Source organism: Vulpes lagopus, chromosome 16, assembly GCF_018345385.1.
Source record: "Vulpes lagopus strain Blue_001 chromosome 16, ASM1834538v1, whole genome shotgun sequence".
NCBI lineage: Eukaryota > Metazoa > Chordata > Mammalia > Carnivora > Canidae > Vulpes > Vulpes lagopus.
The window spans coordinates 60755112-60775824 of NC_054839.1; the positions used below are offsets into that span (position 1 = coordinate 60755112).

At 43.7% G+C, this 20713-nt stretch overlaps 1 protein-coding gene across 3 annotated transcripts in view; it reads left to right on the plus strand.

Annotated features, from left to right (window-relative positions):
* The window catches only part of RNASEH2B (ribonuclease H2 subunit B), a 58667-nt gene that overhangs the window by 23108 nt on the left and 14846 nt on the right, over window positions 1-20713 (plus strand). For 2 of the 3 annotated variants that reach the window (XM_041731217.1, XM_041731216.1), the window contains 4 exons: window positions 47-118; window positions 2353-2460; window positions 6930-7006; window positions 11621-11735. In XM_041731217.1, coding sequence (XP_041587151.1) covers window positions 73-118; window positions 2353-2460; window positions 6930-7006; window positions 11621-11735 — 346 coding nt within the window. In that variant the 5' untranslated portion in view covers window positions 47-72. Of the gene's footprint in view, window positions 1-46; window positions 119-2338; window positions 2461-6929; window positions 7007-11620; window positions 11736-20713 lie in introns of those variants that run through there. The other variant, XM_041731218.1, reaches the window with a different exon arrangement.

Consider the following 20713-nt stretch of genomic DNA (forward strand, 5'->3'; position numbering starts at 1 on the left):
ACAAAGCAAATGTCTTAACTTTTACAAACTCATCATTTCTTTTCAGAGTATTTAAAAGATGCTTCAAAGAAGATGAAAAGTGGGCTTATGTTTGTAAAATTGGTGAATCCATGTTCAGGTAAGCTTTCCTCTCCCCTTCTCCCATAGCAGTAACTTTAAGGTTTTTTTTAAACATTGCTGCCAAAAAGTCTGTATACTTATTTACCTTCGTACGTCTGTCCTTCCTTACTAGCTTTTAAAGGCAAGACGGCGTTGCTGGGTGACAAAAGCAAGCTTGATCTGAACATTTTTTATTTATTTTTTATTTTTTATTTCTCCTGAATCAGTAAAACTGTTCGCTCATCAGAAATGCATGCAAGATAAGAAATGGTGTGTTTAGTTTCTCTCTGAAAACAGACTAATCTTCAGCTTTCTTAAAGCAACTCTTCTTAAAGCAGCTATCCAACATTAGCCTCCACTTACATTCATGTTATGTGGTGAAGTAAAATAATCAGAGTAAAACAACAACAAAAAACAAAGTTTTCTCTTGACCTGCCAGGATTTTGAGTGTTTTCATTGTTAGTGGTACTTCCATTATTTTGTTCTGACCAGAAGGCAGTGTATTTGTTCCCAGTCTAGAAGTGATTTTTTTAAAATAAATTTTATTTATTTATTCATATTATTTATAAAATGAATTATTACACATCCATTCATTAATAAATGAATTATTATAAAATAAATTATTATTTAATTCATTTTATTATTATTCATGAGAGACACAGAGAGAGAGGCAGAGACACAGGCAGAGGGAGAAGCAGGCTCCATGCAGGGAGCCCGACGTGGGACTCGATCCCAGGACTCCAGGATCACACCCTGGGCCAAAGGCAGGTGCTAAACCGCTGAGCCACCTGGGCTGCCCAAGTGATTTTTTTTAATATAAAAAGCGTTGTGTACAGAGATACATATTCTATGGCAACTAATTTCATTTTGACTCTATTAAGTGCATTTTATGTTTGATTTTTAGGCAAAAACATTAAAATATTCCATAAATACATAGTAGTATTGATGCACCTCCATGTGGGATTATTTTTTCATTATTCTACAAGATGTATGTTAGAAGGTTGTAATTGATTTTTTAAGGTTTTGGGTCGACATCTGATATGTAGCCAATTAGAGCGTTGTGCTGGTGGGTCAGTCCTGAATAGTAAGAGCAAAGGAAAGCCAATGGGTGGTGCCTTATTGGTGTTGATGGAAAGACACAATTGGAAGCCACAAGAAAGACACACACTTCTGGCTTCTTCCCGTGTCCTCTTCCTCAACGTGGAGTTGAATTTGAATTGCAAATGGAATCGGTCAGCTATATTACCCGGAACTCCTCATTACACATCAGACTAAGTTGAGGCAAGCAATTTTTTTCAAGCGAAGTCTTTGGTAGCAGTAAAGGGTTGTGAAGCATGCAACGAAAGTAAAGGTGCACAAAAAAGTCAAACTCCTTGTAAAATTTATTTTATGTAAATGCCTTTAAACAACAGAGGAACAGGGCAGCCCTGGTGGCGCAGCGGTTTAGCGCCGCCTGCAGCCCGGGGTGTGATCCTGGAGACCCGGGATCTAGTCCCGTGTCAGGCTCCCTGCATGGAGCCTGCTTCTCCCTCTGCCTGTGTCTCTGCCTCTCTGTCACTCTCTCTGAATGAATAAATAAATCTTTTTAAAAAAATTAAAAAATAAACAACAGAGGAACAAATGTTTGCATTTACTACGTGACTGTGGAAAAATAAAGGCTAACGTTCGCTGAGCATTTACTACGTACCAGTACTGTTTTGAGAACTCTGCACGTGCTCTGCCTTTCTAATCCTTGCAAAAACCTGTGAGGTCGGTTCCATATTGCTCCCACTTTACAGAGGTGGAAACAGAGGCACAGAAAGGTTTCCATACCTTACCCAAGGGCACACGCCCAGCATGTGGTGCACATAGATTCAGACTCGAGGTCCTTCCTTGCCCAGAGCTGGCCCTTGGGGTCCCCACGGGAGGAGCCACCCGCCAGCTCGGTGCATCTGGCTGAACCAGTAGGTTTGGGCAGTTTAAGAACGGGTTTCCCTTCGTGACCTAACGCAGGAGTCAGTGAGACGCTTTGTAGCAGTTGAGATGAATGACTTGCGCTTTTTTATTTATTGGTTTGAGTTGAGTGAGGATCACAGAGCTGGAGAATAAGCGTCTGTCTACGGTAGCCACACGCTTTCCTTGGAGCCAGTCTGTGTAGAATGTGTTTATGTTCATAGTAGGGACACTCCTCAGAACTGAGGGACAGCCTCCACAGCCTCTTGATGCTCCGTGCGTGTGAAAACTTAAAAATAAAAACCAGATTTGTCTTAACAGGGGAAGGAACCATTTACTTGTTCGATCTGTGTCTCCAGCAGCTGTTTGAAATAAAAGTTTTCAAGGAGAAACACCACTCTTGGTTTATAGACCAATCAGTCCAATCAGGTGAGTGACTCGTGTATATATTTCCATTCACCAAACACCTACTTGGTGTGGGAAGGCTTTCCCACCCTTCACGGGTGGAGGCACAGGCCTGGCGGCCCAGTTCGCAGTCGGGCCCATGCCGTGGCTGCCTGGGCGTCAGCAGGGTGTAATCCAGGGCAAGGGGAAGATCACTGGAGCAAGTTAAGATCAATATCCAGCATATCTTACATAGTAGGACAATTTAAACTAATAACTCTGCTTTGTGTCTTAAAACACTGATGGGTTCTTAGAAATTAGATGATCGGGGAATCCCTGGGTGGCTCAGTGGTTTGGTGCCTGCCTTCGGCCCAGGGCGTGATCCTGGGGTCCCGGGATCGAGTCCCGCCTTGGACTCCCCACATGGAGCCTGCTTCTTCCTCTGCCTGTGTCTCTGCCTCTCTCTCTCTCTCTCTGTCTCTCATGAATAAATAAAATCTTAAAAAAAAAAAAAGAAAGAAAAGAAATTAGATGATCGTTCTAACGTGCGGGTTTGCATTGTATGGGCTGGGAACTCTGTTCTGTTAGGCACTTCTGAGGATCTTCGCATTTTAGTAGTAGCATTTTATTCCTGTGCAAATGGATACTGCTGCTGCTTTTAAAATAAAATAGAATATAACAGATTTTTTAATGCTTTGTCATATAAATTATTACTGCCCTCACCCACATATCCCCGACATACCCAGCACCAACGTTCTGTTTCTTTTACTGGTCCTCTGATTTGGGGGCAGCATTGACTCAGAAGGAAAACGGATACGACGTGTCCTGATGGTTCTAGGAGTCGGGAGGTGGGGGGAGTCGGGGATAGTTGAGGCATTTCGCGTTCCCTCTGCCTCTTTTCTCATGGTTTTTGGAGAGTATTTTTGTATCTCTTTGTAAGCCCTCTGTTTTCTGTTGGCCGTGTATGTCTTCACCTAGTGCCAAGGTGGAAAGGCCACTTTCTTCTGAGACATTCCAGAGCAAGAGTTTATTGCTGGTGACAAATTTCCTATACCTACGTGCCTGAGAATATGTGCAATGGCTTTCGGTCGCCAAAATGCAGTGGCCGTCTGTGTATGTATCCGGCAGGTGGAAAGTCTGCATTCCCTTTTATTGTTGCCGCTGTGCTCATTGATCTGGCAAAATATGAGAGTTCCAACTCCTAACGTGATGCACTTGCAATTGGGTTTAGCTAGAGAGACACAGTAACACCCAGATGATACTGGGAAATACTGATCTCCTCTCCTGGACTGTCAGAGCTGGTACCTAACCCCCCCCCCCTTTCTTTTTTACTGGACCTTATTTATTCAAGTGGTTTTAGGTTCATAGCAAAGTGCCTGCTTTTTTCATCATCATCTTCTTTTTATTTTTTTTTATTTATTTTTTTTATCGTCTTCTTTTTAAACTCAGCCTTGAAGAGAGAACTGTTTTTAAGAATAGCCACCAGGATATTGTTTTCAGACCTAGAAACCGGTTCCTAATTTCTATCGTGGATGCTTCATATAAAAGGAGCTTAGAGCTTCTAAGAGGTTGTTTTCATAAGCTTCTCTTCTACTTTAAAAAGAACAATCAACTAATATAATGTGCATTACTATCTTAAATTTCCTTTCACTTACTGTGAAATGGAATTGCATATATAATTTAGGGGTTAGAAGTTCTTGGCTGTAGAGGTGGGTTGCTCTGTTAGGGAATAAAAGTAAGTACGTATGTTCCCTGAAACCAAAATAAGTATAAAGATAAAGGAATTGTTTATTATTCCATTTGATGAACTATATCTTCTGGCTTATGGAAGAGAGTCTGGGATGCTTGGATGGGCTGTGACGAGGGAAGAAAAGTGGGGAATGGATAGCCTAGTTTGTTTGATTTGCCTTTTTTTCCTGGATAATACCATGAATCTTGCTACAGAGTGTCCTGTTTCTTACGCTCAGTCTTATTATTAGGCTCTCTTCCTCATGCCTTTTTCTCAGGGAGTAGGAGGATAGGGTGAGGTTTGGATAGGGCAGGGCCTCAGGTTGGGGAACCACTTTCTGAGCTTTAAATCACTGGCAGTTTCGAGCTCTTAACCCACAGACCATAAAAAGAGCTATGTATGGAGGGAAGACTATTGCTTGCCCATGGCTTCATCCTCAAAAACATAGGAAATTACCTTTTACTGAAGCTTTATAGGTAAACTTATACATACAGGTCTCCTAATGTTTCCCTGGTTCACGTTCGGTCAGTGTTTCCCCTGACTCTTGCCCCTTATTTGGGATGGTGGGAGGACCTCTGTTAAAAATGATTTCTAAAAAAAAAAAAAAAAAAAAGATTTCTAAATATTCCATATCTTGTCTCTTCATTCATCCTTCGGTGGACGCTTAGGCTATTTCCATCCCTTGGCTACTGTAGATAATGCTGCAATAAACATCAGGGTGCATGTATCTTTTTGAATTCGTGTTTTCTGTTTCTTTGAGCAAATACTCAGTAGTGAAATTCCTGGATCACGTGGCACTTCTATTTTTACTTTTCTGAGGAATCTCCCTCCATACTGTTTTCCACAGTGACTGAACCAATTCGCGTTCTTGCCAGTAGCGCACAAGGGTTCCTTTTTCTCTGTGTCCTTGTCAATACTTGTTATTTCTTGTATTTTTTATTCTAACCACTCGTGTAAGGTGTAAGGCGATATCTCATGGTGATTTTGATTTGCATTTTCCTGATGATGAGGGATGTTGAGCATCTTTTCATGTATCCGTTGGCCATCTGGAAGTCTTCTCTGGAAAAATATCTATTCAGGTCTTCTGCCCATTTTTTAATCAAATTATTTGTTTTTCTGGTGTTGAGTTGTATAAGTTCTTTATGTATTTTGGAAATTAACCCTCTATTGGCTGTATCATTTGCAGGTATCTTTTTCCATTCAGTAGTTGCCTTCTCATCTGGTTGGTGGTTTCCTTCAATGTCCAGATCTCTCTTTTTTTTTGGGGGGGGGGGGTGGTTCCAATAGTTCATTTTTGCTTTTGTTTCCTTTGTCAGAGGAGACATATATATATATATCAACTAAAACAATTCATATATGAACTTCAACTAGAACAATACATATGTATGTATATTTACAATGGAATATTATTCGGCCATAAAAAATAATGGGATCTGGCCATTTGTGACAACATGGGTGGACCTAGTGGGTATAATGCTAAATGAAGTCAGTCAGTCCAAGAAAAATGCTGTATGATTTCACTGATAAATGGAATTTAGGAAACCAACCAAATAAACAACAAAAGAGACAAAAAAACACTTTTTTTTTAAGATTTTATTTATTTATTCATGAGAGAGACACAGAGAGGCAGAGACACAGGCAGAGGGAGAGGCAGGCTCCATGCAGGGAACCTGATGCGGGACTTGATCCTGGGTCTCCAGGATCACATCCTGGGCCAAAGGCAGCGCTAAACTGCTGAGCCACCCAGGCTGCCCCCACCTTTTTTTTTTTTTTTTTTAAAGATATTCTTTCTTTATTTGAGAGAAAGAGAGCATGAGTAGAGGATGGGAGCAAGCAGACACCCCACTGAGCAGGGAGCCTGACACAGGGCTCAATGCCATGACCCTGGGATCATGACCTGAGCCAAAGGCAGACACTGCCTGAGCCACCCAGTCGCCCCAAAAAAGACTCTAAAATACAGAGAGCAAACTGGTGGTTGCCAGAGGGAAGGTGAGTTGGGGGGACGGCTGGCTGAATTAAAGAAGATTAAAAGGTACAGACTTCCAGTTGTAAAATAAATAAGTCACAGAAATGAAAAATACAGCGCAGGGAACATAGTTAATGAGACTGTATTAACAGTGTTAGGTGACAGGTGGTGACAACACTTAGCACATTCTGCCTTTCGAAAGAGTCCTATAGAAAGTCCTGTGCCTGATCCAGTTTTGGTAATTTGTGAATGGATAAAGAAGCTGTGGTCTATGTATACAGTGGAATATTCCTCAGCCATTAGAAATGACGAATACCCACCATGTGCTTTGACGTGGATGGACCTGGAGGGTATTATGCTGAGTGAAATGAGTCAATCGGAGAAGGACAAACATTATATGGTCTCATTCACTTGGGGAATATAAATATTAGTGAAAGGGAATAAAAGGGAAGGGAGAGGAAATGGGTAGGAAATATCAGAAAGGGAGACAGAACATAAAGACTCCTAACTCTGGGAAACGAACTAGGGGTGGTGGAAGGGGAGGAGGGCAGGGGGTGGGGGTGACTGGGTGGTGGGCACTGAGGTGGGCACTTGACGGGATGAGCACTGGGTGTTATTCTGTATGTTGGCAAATTGAACACCAATAAAAAATAAATTTATTATTAAAAAAAAAATCCTGTGCCTATGTAAGAAGAACTTCTGAATTTGGAATTCCACGTATATTTTTCAAGGAATGGTTTCCACGTTGGGATTAAGATGAAATAACTAAGTTGTCTTTCCAAGACATTTAATTTCCTTTGTTCTCTTTTTAATCTGTAGGCGGTCTGCTCCACTTCGCCACACCCATGGATCCTCTATTTCTGCTTCTCCACTACCTCAGAAAGGCTGATAAGGAGGTGGGTCTCCCTGTTGGGGGTGTTAACGGTGAGGGGACGACGGACTAGGGTGCTCTTCGGCTGAGCTTCTCTCTTTGCTCCCCGTGACCCAGATGTAGAGTCCCCACAATTCAGACGTTGTGTAATTTAACTCAGGTTGGCGTCGTTGGTATAGAACATGGATGGGTACCAGGTGGGCTGGGATGGCTTGGGGCACCTCCACGCCTGAGAGCCAGCCCTGATCTAGTTTTCCTGTGACTTCTGAGAACGGCCGAGCCCTCTCTGCCACGTGCCCGGCTCGTGTGGCAAAAAGCCTAACGATGAAAATGTTATCGTGAAGTACTCATTAGTTTTGAAATACAGTACAGATGTTAAGGAACGGACCTCCCTCAGGCCTTCGGGGAGGAAAGAAGACTTATTTTCTTTTATTTTCTTCTTTGTGAGAGACTTTAGGTAAACTGTGGTGTGCCTAGGAAAAGCTCATTAATGGGGCTGCTGCACCCGAGACTTGAGGGATCCCAGTTAGGATCCACAGGATGAAGTTACCTGTGCAGTGTAAGGACAGACTTCACGGAGCGATAGTTTCAGCCAGAGGTCCTGGGGCATATCTCAGGATACCTTTACACTCCTGACAGTTTCTGAGGGTCCCAAAAAGCTCTTTGCTCCTGATTTTATCTATCAGGATACTGATACATTCGAATATACATTCTGATACATTGATACATTGGATGTATCATGTATAGATTCTGATACATGTGTAGAATGTATAGATTCTGATTCGTTGACTACATTAGAAATGAAAACTGAGAAATCTAAAAATAATTTATTAGTTTATTTTGAAATAAAAATAATAAGCCCATTACGTGATAACATAAAGATCCAGTGGAGGGTGTGGCCCTGTTTTCCATTTTTTGCAAATCTCGTTGATGTCGGGCTCAACAGAAGACGTCTAGGTTCTCGTATCTGGCTCTGCATCCGTCTGTTTGCACGTGTTTCGGTGGAAGTATATGAAGAGTGTGCAGCCCCGCAGAGATGCGTAGTCGGAAAAGGGAAGGATGGTGCAATAGGCTCTTTCAGGTAACTGGATACTCTTGTTTGAAAGCACTCCAAACATCGAGGGGGCGGTTTCTGAAACGTCAGTGGCGATGCGGAATCTGAAACCCCGTCGGTGAAGTCCCCATGTTCTGTTCATGTGAGTCTGTTGGTCTGTCTTGCACCGAGAATGGATTTTTTTACCCACATACGACTTTGTAATATCACGCATTGGGATAGTCACTGGGAGAATACTGTTCCGCTGGATTCTGCAGACCTTCCACGTCTGGACACACCTCATTGTGTCTCTCTCCGTTGTTGCTGTCACCACCGAGTCATCGGGAAGCTGTCACGGCCACAGAGGCCACTCTTCTACGATTCTGATTTTCACTTGGAAATTAAAATTGTATCATAGGCTACAAGTACTGCCAGTCTTTTCCTTGAGGTGACGGGTTCACTTTTTTGATGTCCAGCCAAACACCCAAGTCTGAACAGCCATAGTCCACGATGGTTTTTCCAGTTGAAAATGGTATCCTACAAAAAGGGGAAAAAGGGGCCATTTCTGCTCCTGGCTTAGTGATGCAAGGACATTTTCTTGAGGTCATCACGGTGCCTGGGTAGCAGAAGGGCTTTAACATCACTTTTAACACACGGAATGTTTAAAAGATTTGCACTCAGGGTCAAGGTTTAACCAAAAAGTAATTGCTTTTACTCCTTAATCAAGGATATCCTTCAGTAAAACTGGTTTTTTCTCTCTTTTTTTAACTGCCCTGCATGGCAGTGGAGAGCACAGGAGCTCCTGGTTGAACACAGGAGCACAGGTTGGTGCCATGGCCATGGCTGGTGCTCAGGAGGCTGCACCTCTGCCCACCTCTGCAGGGCAAATGTCAACACAGTGAAAATCCACATAGCATCTTAGCATTATTGTGAAAATGACCTTGAAAAGGTATTAGAGACTCCCAGGGATTTACCAACCACAGTTGGAAAACCTGTGAATTAACAATTTTAAGGAAGAAGTGCTATTCAAACTGCTTGGAAGAATCTGGGTTTTTATACCCCGATGTTTGCTTATTATGTAAATGTTTTTGGGCTCATCTTACTTAGTCCTTAGACCAAATTTCCAGAACTTCCATACAGTAGGTCTGTCGATTTAATTTGCTCTAAAAACTGAAAGCAATAAAACGGACTTGAAACTTTAAGTCACACTTTCTCTCCTGATGCAGCTTAGCTTCTTGCATTCTCCTCCTTCCCTACATCCTCCGTCCTGGCATGTGGACCCGGGAGGTTTTATTCCTTGCTTCATCCATGGTGCTCATCATATGGAAGCTACCGTGAAGCAAGGCAGTTTAAGGTATATAAGCAATGAAGCTAGGAAGTCTTCATCTCTAGGGAGCAGGAGTGGTTCTGGTCACCCCCAGAAGGAAGGACCCGGTTGTATTCAGTTCAGTACTTGAGTTGGCTCCCATTTGTTTTCTGGGATGCATGAACAGAGAGAAAGCCTCTCCCTCCATGTCGTGGGGGTGTTTGCCCGTGTCCCGTTAGGACCACGACTGTGGCAAAGTAGCCCTCAGCCAGGCCCCCTGGGAGGCCCGAGGGTGCCGTGGCTGGTTCAGGTCGACAGGGACAGCGAAGCAGAAATCCTGCTCAAAGTGGTGTTGGCTTTCATTGTAAACCATCCTACTTTTTCTTCTCAAATACCTGAAATGCCCTATGAGATAACTCATGAGACATTTAGGTATTTCCTTCCTTCCCTGCATTTTAGATACAATCTTATCCTATTGAGTTAAAGGATATTGGGATGCGCTTTTGAAACGTTGACCTGCTCTTTTCTAATCATAAGGTTTAACACCAGAGAGATTCTTCTTTCTAGCTATGCCAACTGTTATTGACTTTATTTTGAAGCAGGTTGCTATTGTGTTTCCTTTTGGGGCCTATATGGTAAAGAAAGGGAGAATGAAATATTAATTATGAAATTATTATTTTTTTAACACATAGTTGGCTTTTTTTTAAGATTTATTTATTTATTTATTCATGATAGACAGAGAGAGAGAGAGAGAGAGAGAGGCAGACACAGGCAGAGGGAGAAGCAGGCTCCATGCAGGGAGCCTGATGTGGGATTCGATCCCGGGACTCCAAGATCGTGCCCTGGGCCAAAGGCAGGTGCTAAACCGCTGAGCCACCCAGGGATCCCTAATTATGAAATTATTATATCATTACTGTGTGGCAGTCCATTATATATAAATCAGAATATTGTTTTAAACTGCTAAATATTGAAAATATTTGTTGACCATGGAAGAATGTAGATTAAGGTAGATATCTAGAGACAGCAAGACTTGGGAAGTCTGCGGGTTATTCTTACTATCTGATGGAAAAAAGCATTTCAATTAAGGCATTTCTTGCCACTTGTTGACTTAAGAGAACATACGAGGAGCCTTCACACCTGCTACTGAATGAACGAGTTTTCACCCTTAAAACCAAAGAAAGCTATATTTGCAGTGAGAAAACTGACCAGATGGTTTCTTTGTCTTCCGATGGGGTTGTCGCCAAAACAGAACAGCAGAGTGAGCTAGCAGTGGGACATGGGCAGGGCCATACGTTTTCTATAAGGTCCAGTATCTCCAAGTCAGGGCACTAATCATTTAGACAGACTTCACCTCTCCACGCTCCTGACAGTTCAGTAAAAACAACTTGATTGGGAAGAAGAATGTTCTGAATTCCTGTGTGTGCGCCCTGGCCCCTGGGCTCCCAGGCCTCGCACACCCACCTCTGCAGATGAGCCGGACTTAACAGCAGCCTCCTTGCACCTACCCGCCTGGCTGTCTTGTCTTTCCTTATGGTCGACATTTGGAAGCGCCGTCAGACGGCTCTGGCAAGAGTGGATTCATTTTGGTTAATTTTCTTCTTTCTTCAGCCCTGGGCTAAGGATGAGGGGAAGCTGTTTGCTTGGGTGCGATCTGGGCTTACTCCTGAGTCGTGGTCAGGGCCCCTGCTGTGTGACCTCAGCTGGTTCTTCTTCCCACTGAATGGCTGGGACCAGCCCAACGCAGTCTCCACCATCTGTGCAAGCTTCCATGGCTTCTAGTGCTCTTCCAGATCCACCCACGCCATCCCCGCTTCATCCCGTGACTGTACTTTAGATACGGGTGGTAATGCTGGTTGGATCCCCAGGGCTTTCAAGAGCTCCAGGAGGGAGCTGAGGTCAGTTTTGGAGCCTCTCCCAGTATAGGGGTTCTTTTTTTTTTTTTTTTAAAGATTTTATCTATTTATTCATGAGAATACACAGAGAGGAGAGAGAGAGAGTGAGAGGCAGAGACCCAGGCAGAAGGAGAAGCAGGCTCCATGCAGGGAGCCCGACGTGGGACTCGATCCTGGGGCTCCAGGACTGTTGGGCTGTTGGCGGCACCAAACCGCTGAGCTACCGGGGCTGCCCAGTGTAGGGGTTCTTTAGGTGAAACAGGTGGCTTTGAACTTTATTTAAAGGTCCAGCTACGAGATGATGTGCCTTTTTCTCTTTTCTTATAAGGTGTGAGTTTCTGAGTTTGCTGACTACTGGAGTGCTTGCATTCTTGACTGAATAAAGTCTTTTTTTTTTTTTTTTTTCAGGGAAAGTTCCAGCCCCTAGATCAAGTTGTGCTGGATGACACGTTTCCAAATTGCATCTTGTTGCTGAGACTTCCTGATCTCGAGAAGTTACTTCGACACGTGACAGAGGAGAAAGGTATCCTAGGTGGCCTTTGAAATCAGGCTTGTGGCTGCTGGAAAGGCTGGGCACCTGTCCCCGTGAACGTAAGGCTTGTTCTAATCACCCGTCGGGGAAGCTGTCGTTCAGACTTGCTTCCACTTGTCAGAACTGGTTCTCTGTTGCACTGGATCGTTCAGGCTTTGAAATTGTATCCTGTGGAATACGGTGGCCTGTCTCCCACAGGGCCAGGAGTCACGAGGCTTGGGCTTTGGTCTCCGTTCTTCTTTGAACTAGTCTGTGACTTTAGTTCAGTTCCTTACCTGCTTTCGGCCTCGGATTTCTCACTTGTAAGATTACGTAAGGCCTACGCCTTCATTGAATACAGAAGTGCTTATCGAGTGCCAACTAAGCAGCCTATGTAGGGCACTGGAGTTAGACTCCAGGCTGGTTATAAATAAGACATGATCCTTTGTCTCACTAAGCTCTGAGTCTACTGGGGACAAATTGCAAGCAGGGCAATGGCAGCAGAGAGTAACAGAAGTGAACTCGGGGTGTTCTGGGTGCACACAGGACAGGTGTATAACCTTGCGCCTGGAGAGTGCAAGCATTTGGGTATCGTGTTGCTCCCAGTGCAGCGCTGAAGGGTAGGTCAGAGGCATCACAGAGGCATGGGTTCATGAGAGAGTTTGTCATGATCAGCAGCTCTAAGGAGTTCAGGTGAGCCAGGGTATAGGATGCCAGCGGTGCCTCTAAGGTGGTAAGGAAGGAAAGGGGTGGGAACACAGGCACGTGCTCAGATGAAGAAGGGGCTTATGTGTGTCGGACTCTGCCTACTGGTAGTGGAGCGTCAGCAGAGTGTGAGCCATAATGTGGAAAGCACATGGGAGAGTCTAAGGCCAGGTCCCCAGAGGCTGCTGCGGGGCTCCGGTAGGAATGACGGTAGCCTGAGCTTAGCACCTAGAGCTAGCGGCAGGTGGCACCTGTCCGGGGAACCAGCCTCCCCGGCTGCTGGGCAGCAGTCCAGGAGGAGGAGGAGGAGTCCAGGATGACTGCCGCGTGGGGCCCTGGCTGCACGGGGCCTCTTGGGGGCACAGGTGGGAGGAGCAGGCTGGGGGAACCCAGGAGATGAGCCCGAGTCACTGTTCCTTTGGATTCTGAGAGAAAGAAGAGAGGCTGCGTATGTGAGCACGTCCCGGAAAGTTAGAAACGCTGGGCACACGTGGCATCCATGCCTCAAAAGGGTCACTCAGGCAGGCTCAGGGTTAATGTGGAAATGTGGTGCGGGAAACAAGACAGCAAGCTGCTGATTCACAAAAGGTGGCCGGTTTGGCAGTCGTGACGGTTTTGAGCCCAAGAAAGTGGTGGTTCCAAGAAGTGTGAGCTCAGCACGAAAGGGGAGACCTCACTGATAGCATTTCACATCTTCGATCCAACTAAATTCACGCTCGGCGGGGCCTAGCATTCCGTTCTGCATATGGTGTATAGCAGCAAGGTTTTGTCTGAAGAGTCCTGTTAAAGTCCTTGCCGGGTCCTGAGCTGGGAGACGTAACAGTCTCGAGGGAAGTAGCTCGCAGCCGTTTCTGAGAGCTTCAGTAACGGAGGATAATTGCAAGTCATTTGAATTTTGCCAAGCTCACGTACATTGAAAACGCAACTGATTCGTTATCCCCAGTGCTCCTACGAGCTGTGTCGAGGACAGTTACGTTAACCCCAAACCCAGAAGCCCAGATCCAGAAGCGAGGTGAATGCACCGGCCTGTGTTGGCTTGCAGCCTGTGCTCCAGAGCAAGAGCTTCCCTCTCTCTCATCCTTCCCTCCTGCGCACGGACCCCTGACCGTTGATTGAATCATTATCTGAACGGCTGTCCCGACCTCTGACTTCTTAATACTGCCTAAATGTTGGAAGTTCTGCACTTACCTGTTTGACCAGCTCTAAATACACTTCGAAATACTATGCATTTCCCTTTGGACCTTCATGGGCAAGGCTGTCTCTCTCAGCATGCTGTCCTTGCACGCAGAACCGACATAAAGACAGTATTTCACGTATTTGTCTTCTGGGTTAAGGGGTGAAGCAAGTACTGGGAGATTGTTTATGTGTATTTTGATGAACAGGCCTTTTAGAGGCTGAAGCATATTTGGGAGCTATAAGAGATTCTACTATTCCTTTTCTTTCCTTGTTTTTAAAATGTTTGGTTTTGTTTTTAAACCTTCCATTAAGATTTAAAGAATGTTTTGATTGTGAAGAAACTGTCAAGACTTCTAGAGAGAACTGCATACATCTTTTACTATAGGAAATCAAATCTGAATTATCACTTTATGTTTTGCCTTACTGTCATTAAAAAAGAAAAATTTGAGGCCTGGCATGTTAAGAAACCTGGAAAACATATAGGCTGATAAAATATCTGCTCAGAAAGTGAAAGTATCTATGGGCAAGTAAAACAATCATTTTAACTTGAGAAAATTCAAGATATAAAACATTCAGATAAAAAACAGATAAAAGTATCATTTGTACTCAACCCGGTAATCAAGAAATGTTAATATTTTATTGTATTTGTTTCATATCTTTTTGGGGAAAGAATTTCTTTAAGAATACTCTGGTAGGGATGCCTGGGTGGCTCAGCAGTGGAGCGTCTGCCTTTGGCCCCGGGCGTGATCCTGGAGACCTGGGATTGAGTCCCGGGTCGGGCTCCCTGCAGGGAGCCTGCTCCTCCCTCTGCCTGTGTCTCTGCCTCTCTCTCTGTGTCTCTCAGGAATAAATAAATAAATAAAATCTTTTAAAAAAGAGAATAGTTTGGTAATCTGATCTCAGGATCTACTGGCTTATAAGGAAAATTAAAAGTGTATTTGTTATATAGTGTTGAAATCATTCAGTTTTCAGCATTCTTGGTCTGTAAGATGAAGAGTTGGAAGGGTTGAGAGTATCCCCCATATGTTATATTTAGTACTTTGCAAAGTTGTTCTACATCATAAAATAAAGCTTTTTGTTCTCTTAGCTTCATAGTGTTGAGATTATTGAATGACCAGGATGTGAGCATTATTTAAGTATTGCAGTTAATAGTCTATCTGCTAGCTACCATAAAGAGATGTTTCTGGAATTAAATGATGTAATACAAGTAAATCAGTGCCCAGAGAGTACTAGATGTATAGTAAATGCTCAGTGAATGTGAGTACTAGTAAGGCTTCTGAATTAGAAAATTTTTATTTATTTTTATTTATTTTATTTTATTTTTTTGAATTAGAAAATTTTTAATTCTTTGTTGATGCTTAAGTACTGGGCACACCCATATGCACCCGTTTGATGGTCCATTGCTAAATAAATATATTAAGTGAAGTAGAATGGGGATAATTGGATAATAACAAAAACATCTACCATCTAATGAGAAATTATGTATCCTCTGTATTTACATAAGTTATTGTATCTTTACAGTATCCCTTTCACTTTTACAACCTGCATTTTTGCAAATGAGGGGACAGAGGCTCAAAGAGATGAAGTTACTGGACTAGCATCCTGGCAATAGAAGTGGTGGCACCAGAACTGCAACCCCTGTCTGACAGCAGCTCTTTCCCTTCCTTCTTGCAACCGTGTAACACTTCCAGAACACTTAGGTGTTAGGTAGAATCCTTAGGTGGTGTCTCATATAAAAATAGAAACTCATTTCAAAACAAAACAGTCTTGGGATATACCCCATCTTCATAATTTCCCTTCCAGAGGCAAAGAGAGGGAGACAGAAAAGAAGACAGGGGACTGCAACACCTTAAGGAGAAGACAGACTTCTCATCCCGGCAGTGAGCTTTCCTGTTCTCAGGAAAAGAGAACAGTGATTGCCTTGGGTATCGGCTGCTTATTTGAATTACTGTCCATTTATACGCTAGTGTTTGCTTCCATTCCGTATTTTATTGCTAGGATTTTCCAAACAAGAAACAAGGAGGACTGCTAGGGGTGGTCAGGTGATGTCCACAGGAGGGAGCAAACATAAGGAAGAGAGCTGATGCTATTAACATCCGTTCTCTCCATAGGCTCTGTGCAGACGGAGCAAAACCCCAAACACTCAAATTCCCCAGCCAGCTGTTTTGATATTAGACTCCAGATGCTGTCTCAGAAGTCTGTGGCATTAAAGATCTGGTTAAGCCTGCTGGGTTTATGAGAACCGCCCCCACCCACCTCATCCCTGCTGCATAAACCAGCCACGGTTGTTTGTATCCCCAGTGATGGTGGCGGTGACCTTACTCGGCTCTGCCTGCTTTATTAGTGAAGGAAGTGATGTGTCTCTGTTTGCTAGCTCTGGGGCTTACTTTGTTTCTTGCCAAAGGAGCTCACATTCAGCGGAGGGATGACAGGGGAAAGGCCTAATAAAGGGTTATGAACTTCATCTCGAGTGGAACACTGTTTCACATTGCACGCCAGAGCTGCACTAGGCTGTCCGATGTGATTAACAGGAAGAGCCAGGAAAACTTACCTGATTAAAATACCCCAAGTACAGTTGCCAAGTTTCTATCTCCAGGGGGCAGGGGGGAAAAAAAAGAGACCATATGAGTTTCTGTTATGGAAAACATTGAGAAAGTAGATGTGAAAATGTGCTCTAGGCAGTTCGTTCAATAATACATCAGGGAAATGCAAGACTGTGAGCCGATTACCCAATTGCTGAACATGTTATTTAATTGTGGACTCACTTTTATTCTATCTTTATTTTGTAAACCCAGTCTTTCCAGATGTTTGAGACCCGTTTTATAGGCACCAGACACATTAGGGAAAGAAACCTCCCAACATATGTACATATTATCTAACTCACCAGCTCTTGCAAACGTTAAGTCTAACACACGAACAAACGTGTTATGATATTTTTCATAATTGTGGGTAATCTATGGCCTTCACGAATATTTTGAACTCCTTTGCTTATCAAAATTTGTAAATTTCAAAATTAGGCCATAATTTACGCACTCGTAGCCTTTTGTAGCCTTCTGAGATATCCGAATTGGATATTTCTTAGTGATCATCTTGTCCAAGGAATGTTCAGTTAGAAATAAATGTGTAATTAAAAACTTATCAAAAAAAAATCCCTCCAGGCCCAACTAGCATCACTGCTTAATTCTACGTTACTTTAGGAAAGAAATAATACTCAAATAATGATACTTACTCAAGTCCTTTCAGAAATTAGATGAGGGGGGAATACTTCCCAACTAATTTTATGAAGCCAAAATTACCTCAATATCAAAGTCAAAATTATTTTAAAAAGAAAACCAGGCCAATATCCCTTATGATCATAGACTGAAAAATTCCTAATAAAATGTCAGCAAATCAAATATATAAAAAGGATAACATAACCAAGTGGGGTTTATCTCAGGAATGCAAGGTTGGTTGAACATTAGAAAATCGATCTGCATAATTCACCTGCTTGCACGTGACAAAAGAAAACTTGTAGATCATTTCAAGAGATGCAGGAAAATCATGTGACAAAATTCAGTCATAAAATAAATTCTTAGCAAATTAGAATAGAAAGGCACTTCCTCAGTCTGGTAAATGGCGTCTATGACAGACCTAAGCTAATATCATACTTCACTGTAAAAGACTGAACACGGTTTTCCCCTATGGTTGGGTGGAAGGTAAGCATGTCTGCTCTGACCACTCTATTCACCATTGGAGTGGGAGTCCTAAGAGTTTCACAAAATAAGAAAAAGAAAATGGTATATAGATTGGAAATTAAATAGTGAAACCATCTTTATACATAAAAAGTATATACATGTATGTAGAAAGCCCAAATGAATCTACCAAAAAAAGCCCAAATGAATCTACCAAAAAAAATTACTATAACTAATAAACAGGATACAAAATCAATGTACAAAAAATGAATTGTATTTTTGTATACTAGCAGTGAACAATTGGACAATGGAATAAAAACATATTACACAGAATATCATCAAAGATCATGAAGTTCTAGAAATAAATATAACACAGTATGTGCAAGACCAGTATACTGGATGTTACAAAACATTGCTGAGAAATTAATGAATTAAATAGAGAGGTATACCATGTTCATGAATTTGAAGATTCAATATTGTTAAGAGGTCCATTCTCTTCTAACTGATCTATAGATTTAATGTAATGCCTATCAGGCTTTCTTGGGGGAGAGAGCCAGAAATTGATGAGCTGATTCTAGAATTTATGTGACTTTGCAAAGACCTGCAATAACTGGGACAATTTTGAAAAAGAATAAAGTTGGAGAACTCACACAATCTGATTTCAAGACTTACTCTAGAGCTATAACAATCAAGGAAGTGTGGCATTGGTGTAAGGATAAACATATAGATAATGGAACAGAATAGAGAACCCAGCAGTGGACCCACACTTATATGGTCAATTGAATTTTTTTCAGTGGTACAAAGATCCTTCAGTGGGAGAAGAGAGAGTCTTTTCAACAAATGGTCTGAAGAATTTGGATATTCATATGAAAAACAGTGTTAACAGAAAAATTAACTCAAAATAGATCACTAATTTACATGCAGAAATGGAAACTACTGAACTTCTAAAAGAAGAGAGAAAACTTTTGTGACCCTGAGGATAGGCAGGGATTTCTTAGGACACAAAACCTATTAATTATAAAAAAAGATATTATAAATGTACCCATGAATTACATTTTACCAAAATTAATATCTTCTGTTTTTTTTTAAGACCCCACTAAAAAAAAAGATAAACTGTAGTTGGAAGAAAATGTTTTACATGGTATATCTGATAAAAATATGTATCTCAAATATATAAAGAGTTGTCTTAACACAATAATGAGATGAAATTCATATAGCCCAGTTAAAAAAAAAAAAAGCCAGAAAGTGTGAACAGACAATTAGCAAAAGAAGATTTATAAATAGCCCATAGGCACCAGAAAACATGTTCAATATCGTTAGTCACCAGGGAAATGTAAATTAAAACCACAAGGAAATATCATTAGTATTCACTAGAGTGGCTTGAAATTAAAAAAAAAAACAATAAGTTGAGGAACAACTGGAACTTGCCTACCTGGGTGGTGGAAGCATAAAATAGTAAACAACTTGACAAGTTTCTTATGACTCAGTCATTCTACTCCTGGGGTTTACCCAAGACTTACAAAAACACATCTCTATGGAAAGACTTGTGCAAGAACGTTCAGAGCAGCATTTTTGTTTTCATAGCAACTTTTTCAAAATAGCCCCAGACTAGAAACAACCTAAATGCCCTTTGGTAGGTGAGTGTGTAAACAAAATGTAGGCTGTCCATACATGGGATACTACCCCGTAAGACAAAAGAACTATTAATAGTGGCAGTGAAATGGATGTGTCTCACAGAAATTATGTGGAGCAAAAGAAGATGGTCACAAAAAAGTACTTGCTGTATGATTACATTTCCATGAAGTTCTAGAATAAAGCAAAAAGTAATCAATTTTGATGGCAGATCAGTGGTCACCTGAAGTCTGGAGAGGTGTGAAACAATAGACTACAGAAGGGCCCGAGAACGTTTTGGGGTGACAGTTACACGACCGTATATATGTATTTGTTCAAAACCCTCAAATTATATAAAGTGGGTATATTAACCACATAAACGCTATTCCTAAATAAAGGTAATTTAAAAAAAAAAAATGAAGTAGTTACAGACCCATGAGAAGTCAAGCCTCCTCATATCAGACGTGGTATTTTTTTTTGTTTATGTATTTGGTCTTGTTTTTTCCTCCTCCGTGGACCCCGCAAAGGTAATACTGGAATCCAGTGATAGAATGTGGGCAGGGAGGCAGGAGTGAGTGATGGCCTTGAAGTTCAGGCCTGGCTGACCAGGAGGACGGTTTGGGAGGAAGGTGAGCAGTGTCTCTAGGCTTCCTGCTTGGGTTTGGTTGGCCTTCTTGAAAAAAAGAAAAAATGAACTCACCCCTGAGAAAAGTACGGTTGGCCGTGGAGCAGCAGCAACCGAGCCAGAAACGAATCAGAAGCAAAGCCACCAGAGACCTAGAAGAACCAGGAGGACGAGTGTTTGTAGAATCATGGAGAAGTTGTGCCCCCACGAAGAGCAGGGTCAGAAGCACTGCCAAGGGTCAGGACCCAGTTCATCTCAATAAAACGACCATCAGATCCCAGAGCGTCAAGTCCGCTGCGTAGGCTCTGGTTGCCCTGCCCGCTGGCTCCGTGACCTGGGACGACGCGCTCCGCGTCCCTCTAGCCCAGTCCTTTGAGGTGGGGTGGGCCAGGCCGCGGTTCCCACCCAAGATTCATTCTGAAGTCCGCGAGGAGTGTACGTGAGGGGCTCCGCCAGGCTTGCGCGTGGACCGCGGCGTGGTGCTGTGGGCACTGGCAGGTGTCCCTAAGCTTCCTTCTAAAGTAATCAAGTGCTGGTGGCGGGTGAGGCGTGGGCACGTGCGCCCGGCCCCGCGGGTGGCCTTGCTCGGCCGGGGCCGGGCGCCGGGCCCAGGGTCGGTGCAGGCCCGCGTCTCCACCAAGTCCGGCAGCGCATTTTCAAGAGGATTAAGGAAGGGCCTGCGGGGGCTCCGGGGCTCGGGGCGGGAGGGCGAGGAAGCTGGCAGGTTGCAGACGTTCAGGAACGTGGAGACTGGAGGCCGCAGGAGGCCGCAGCGGCATCAAGGCGCATCTCTGAGGACGGGCTGCGCCGAGCTGCCCGGGGCCGGGCTCAGGCGGTGAACGCGCCCCAGAGCTCCCCGCCCGGCCGCACGTCCTGCAGCGAGGGCCCCCTGCACGCCCCGCACCGCCTCGTGTGGGCCCGTGGGCAGGAGCAAGGCCGCGGGTCGGCCGGGCCGCTGGCTCGAGCGCAGCAGGTGGCGCTCCCCGGGGCCCCAGGGCTTCTGGCACCGTTGGCAGCGTCTCCCCTCCGCCGCTCCGGGCCCTCCGTCACGCCTCCTGGTGCCCACGGTGCACACAAGCACAGGCTGAAGTGGGGAGCAAGGCTCGGAGCCACGGCCAGCCCCTCGCCCGTGGGAACCGTGGCGTGGTGCAGGCGACAGGCCGGCCCACGGAAAACCATTCCCACGGCGATGGCGAGCAGTC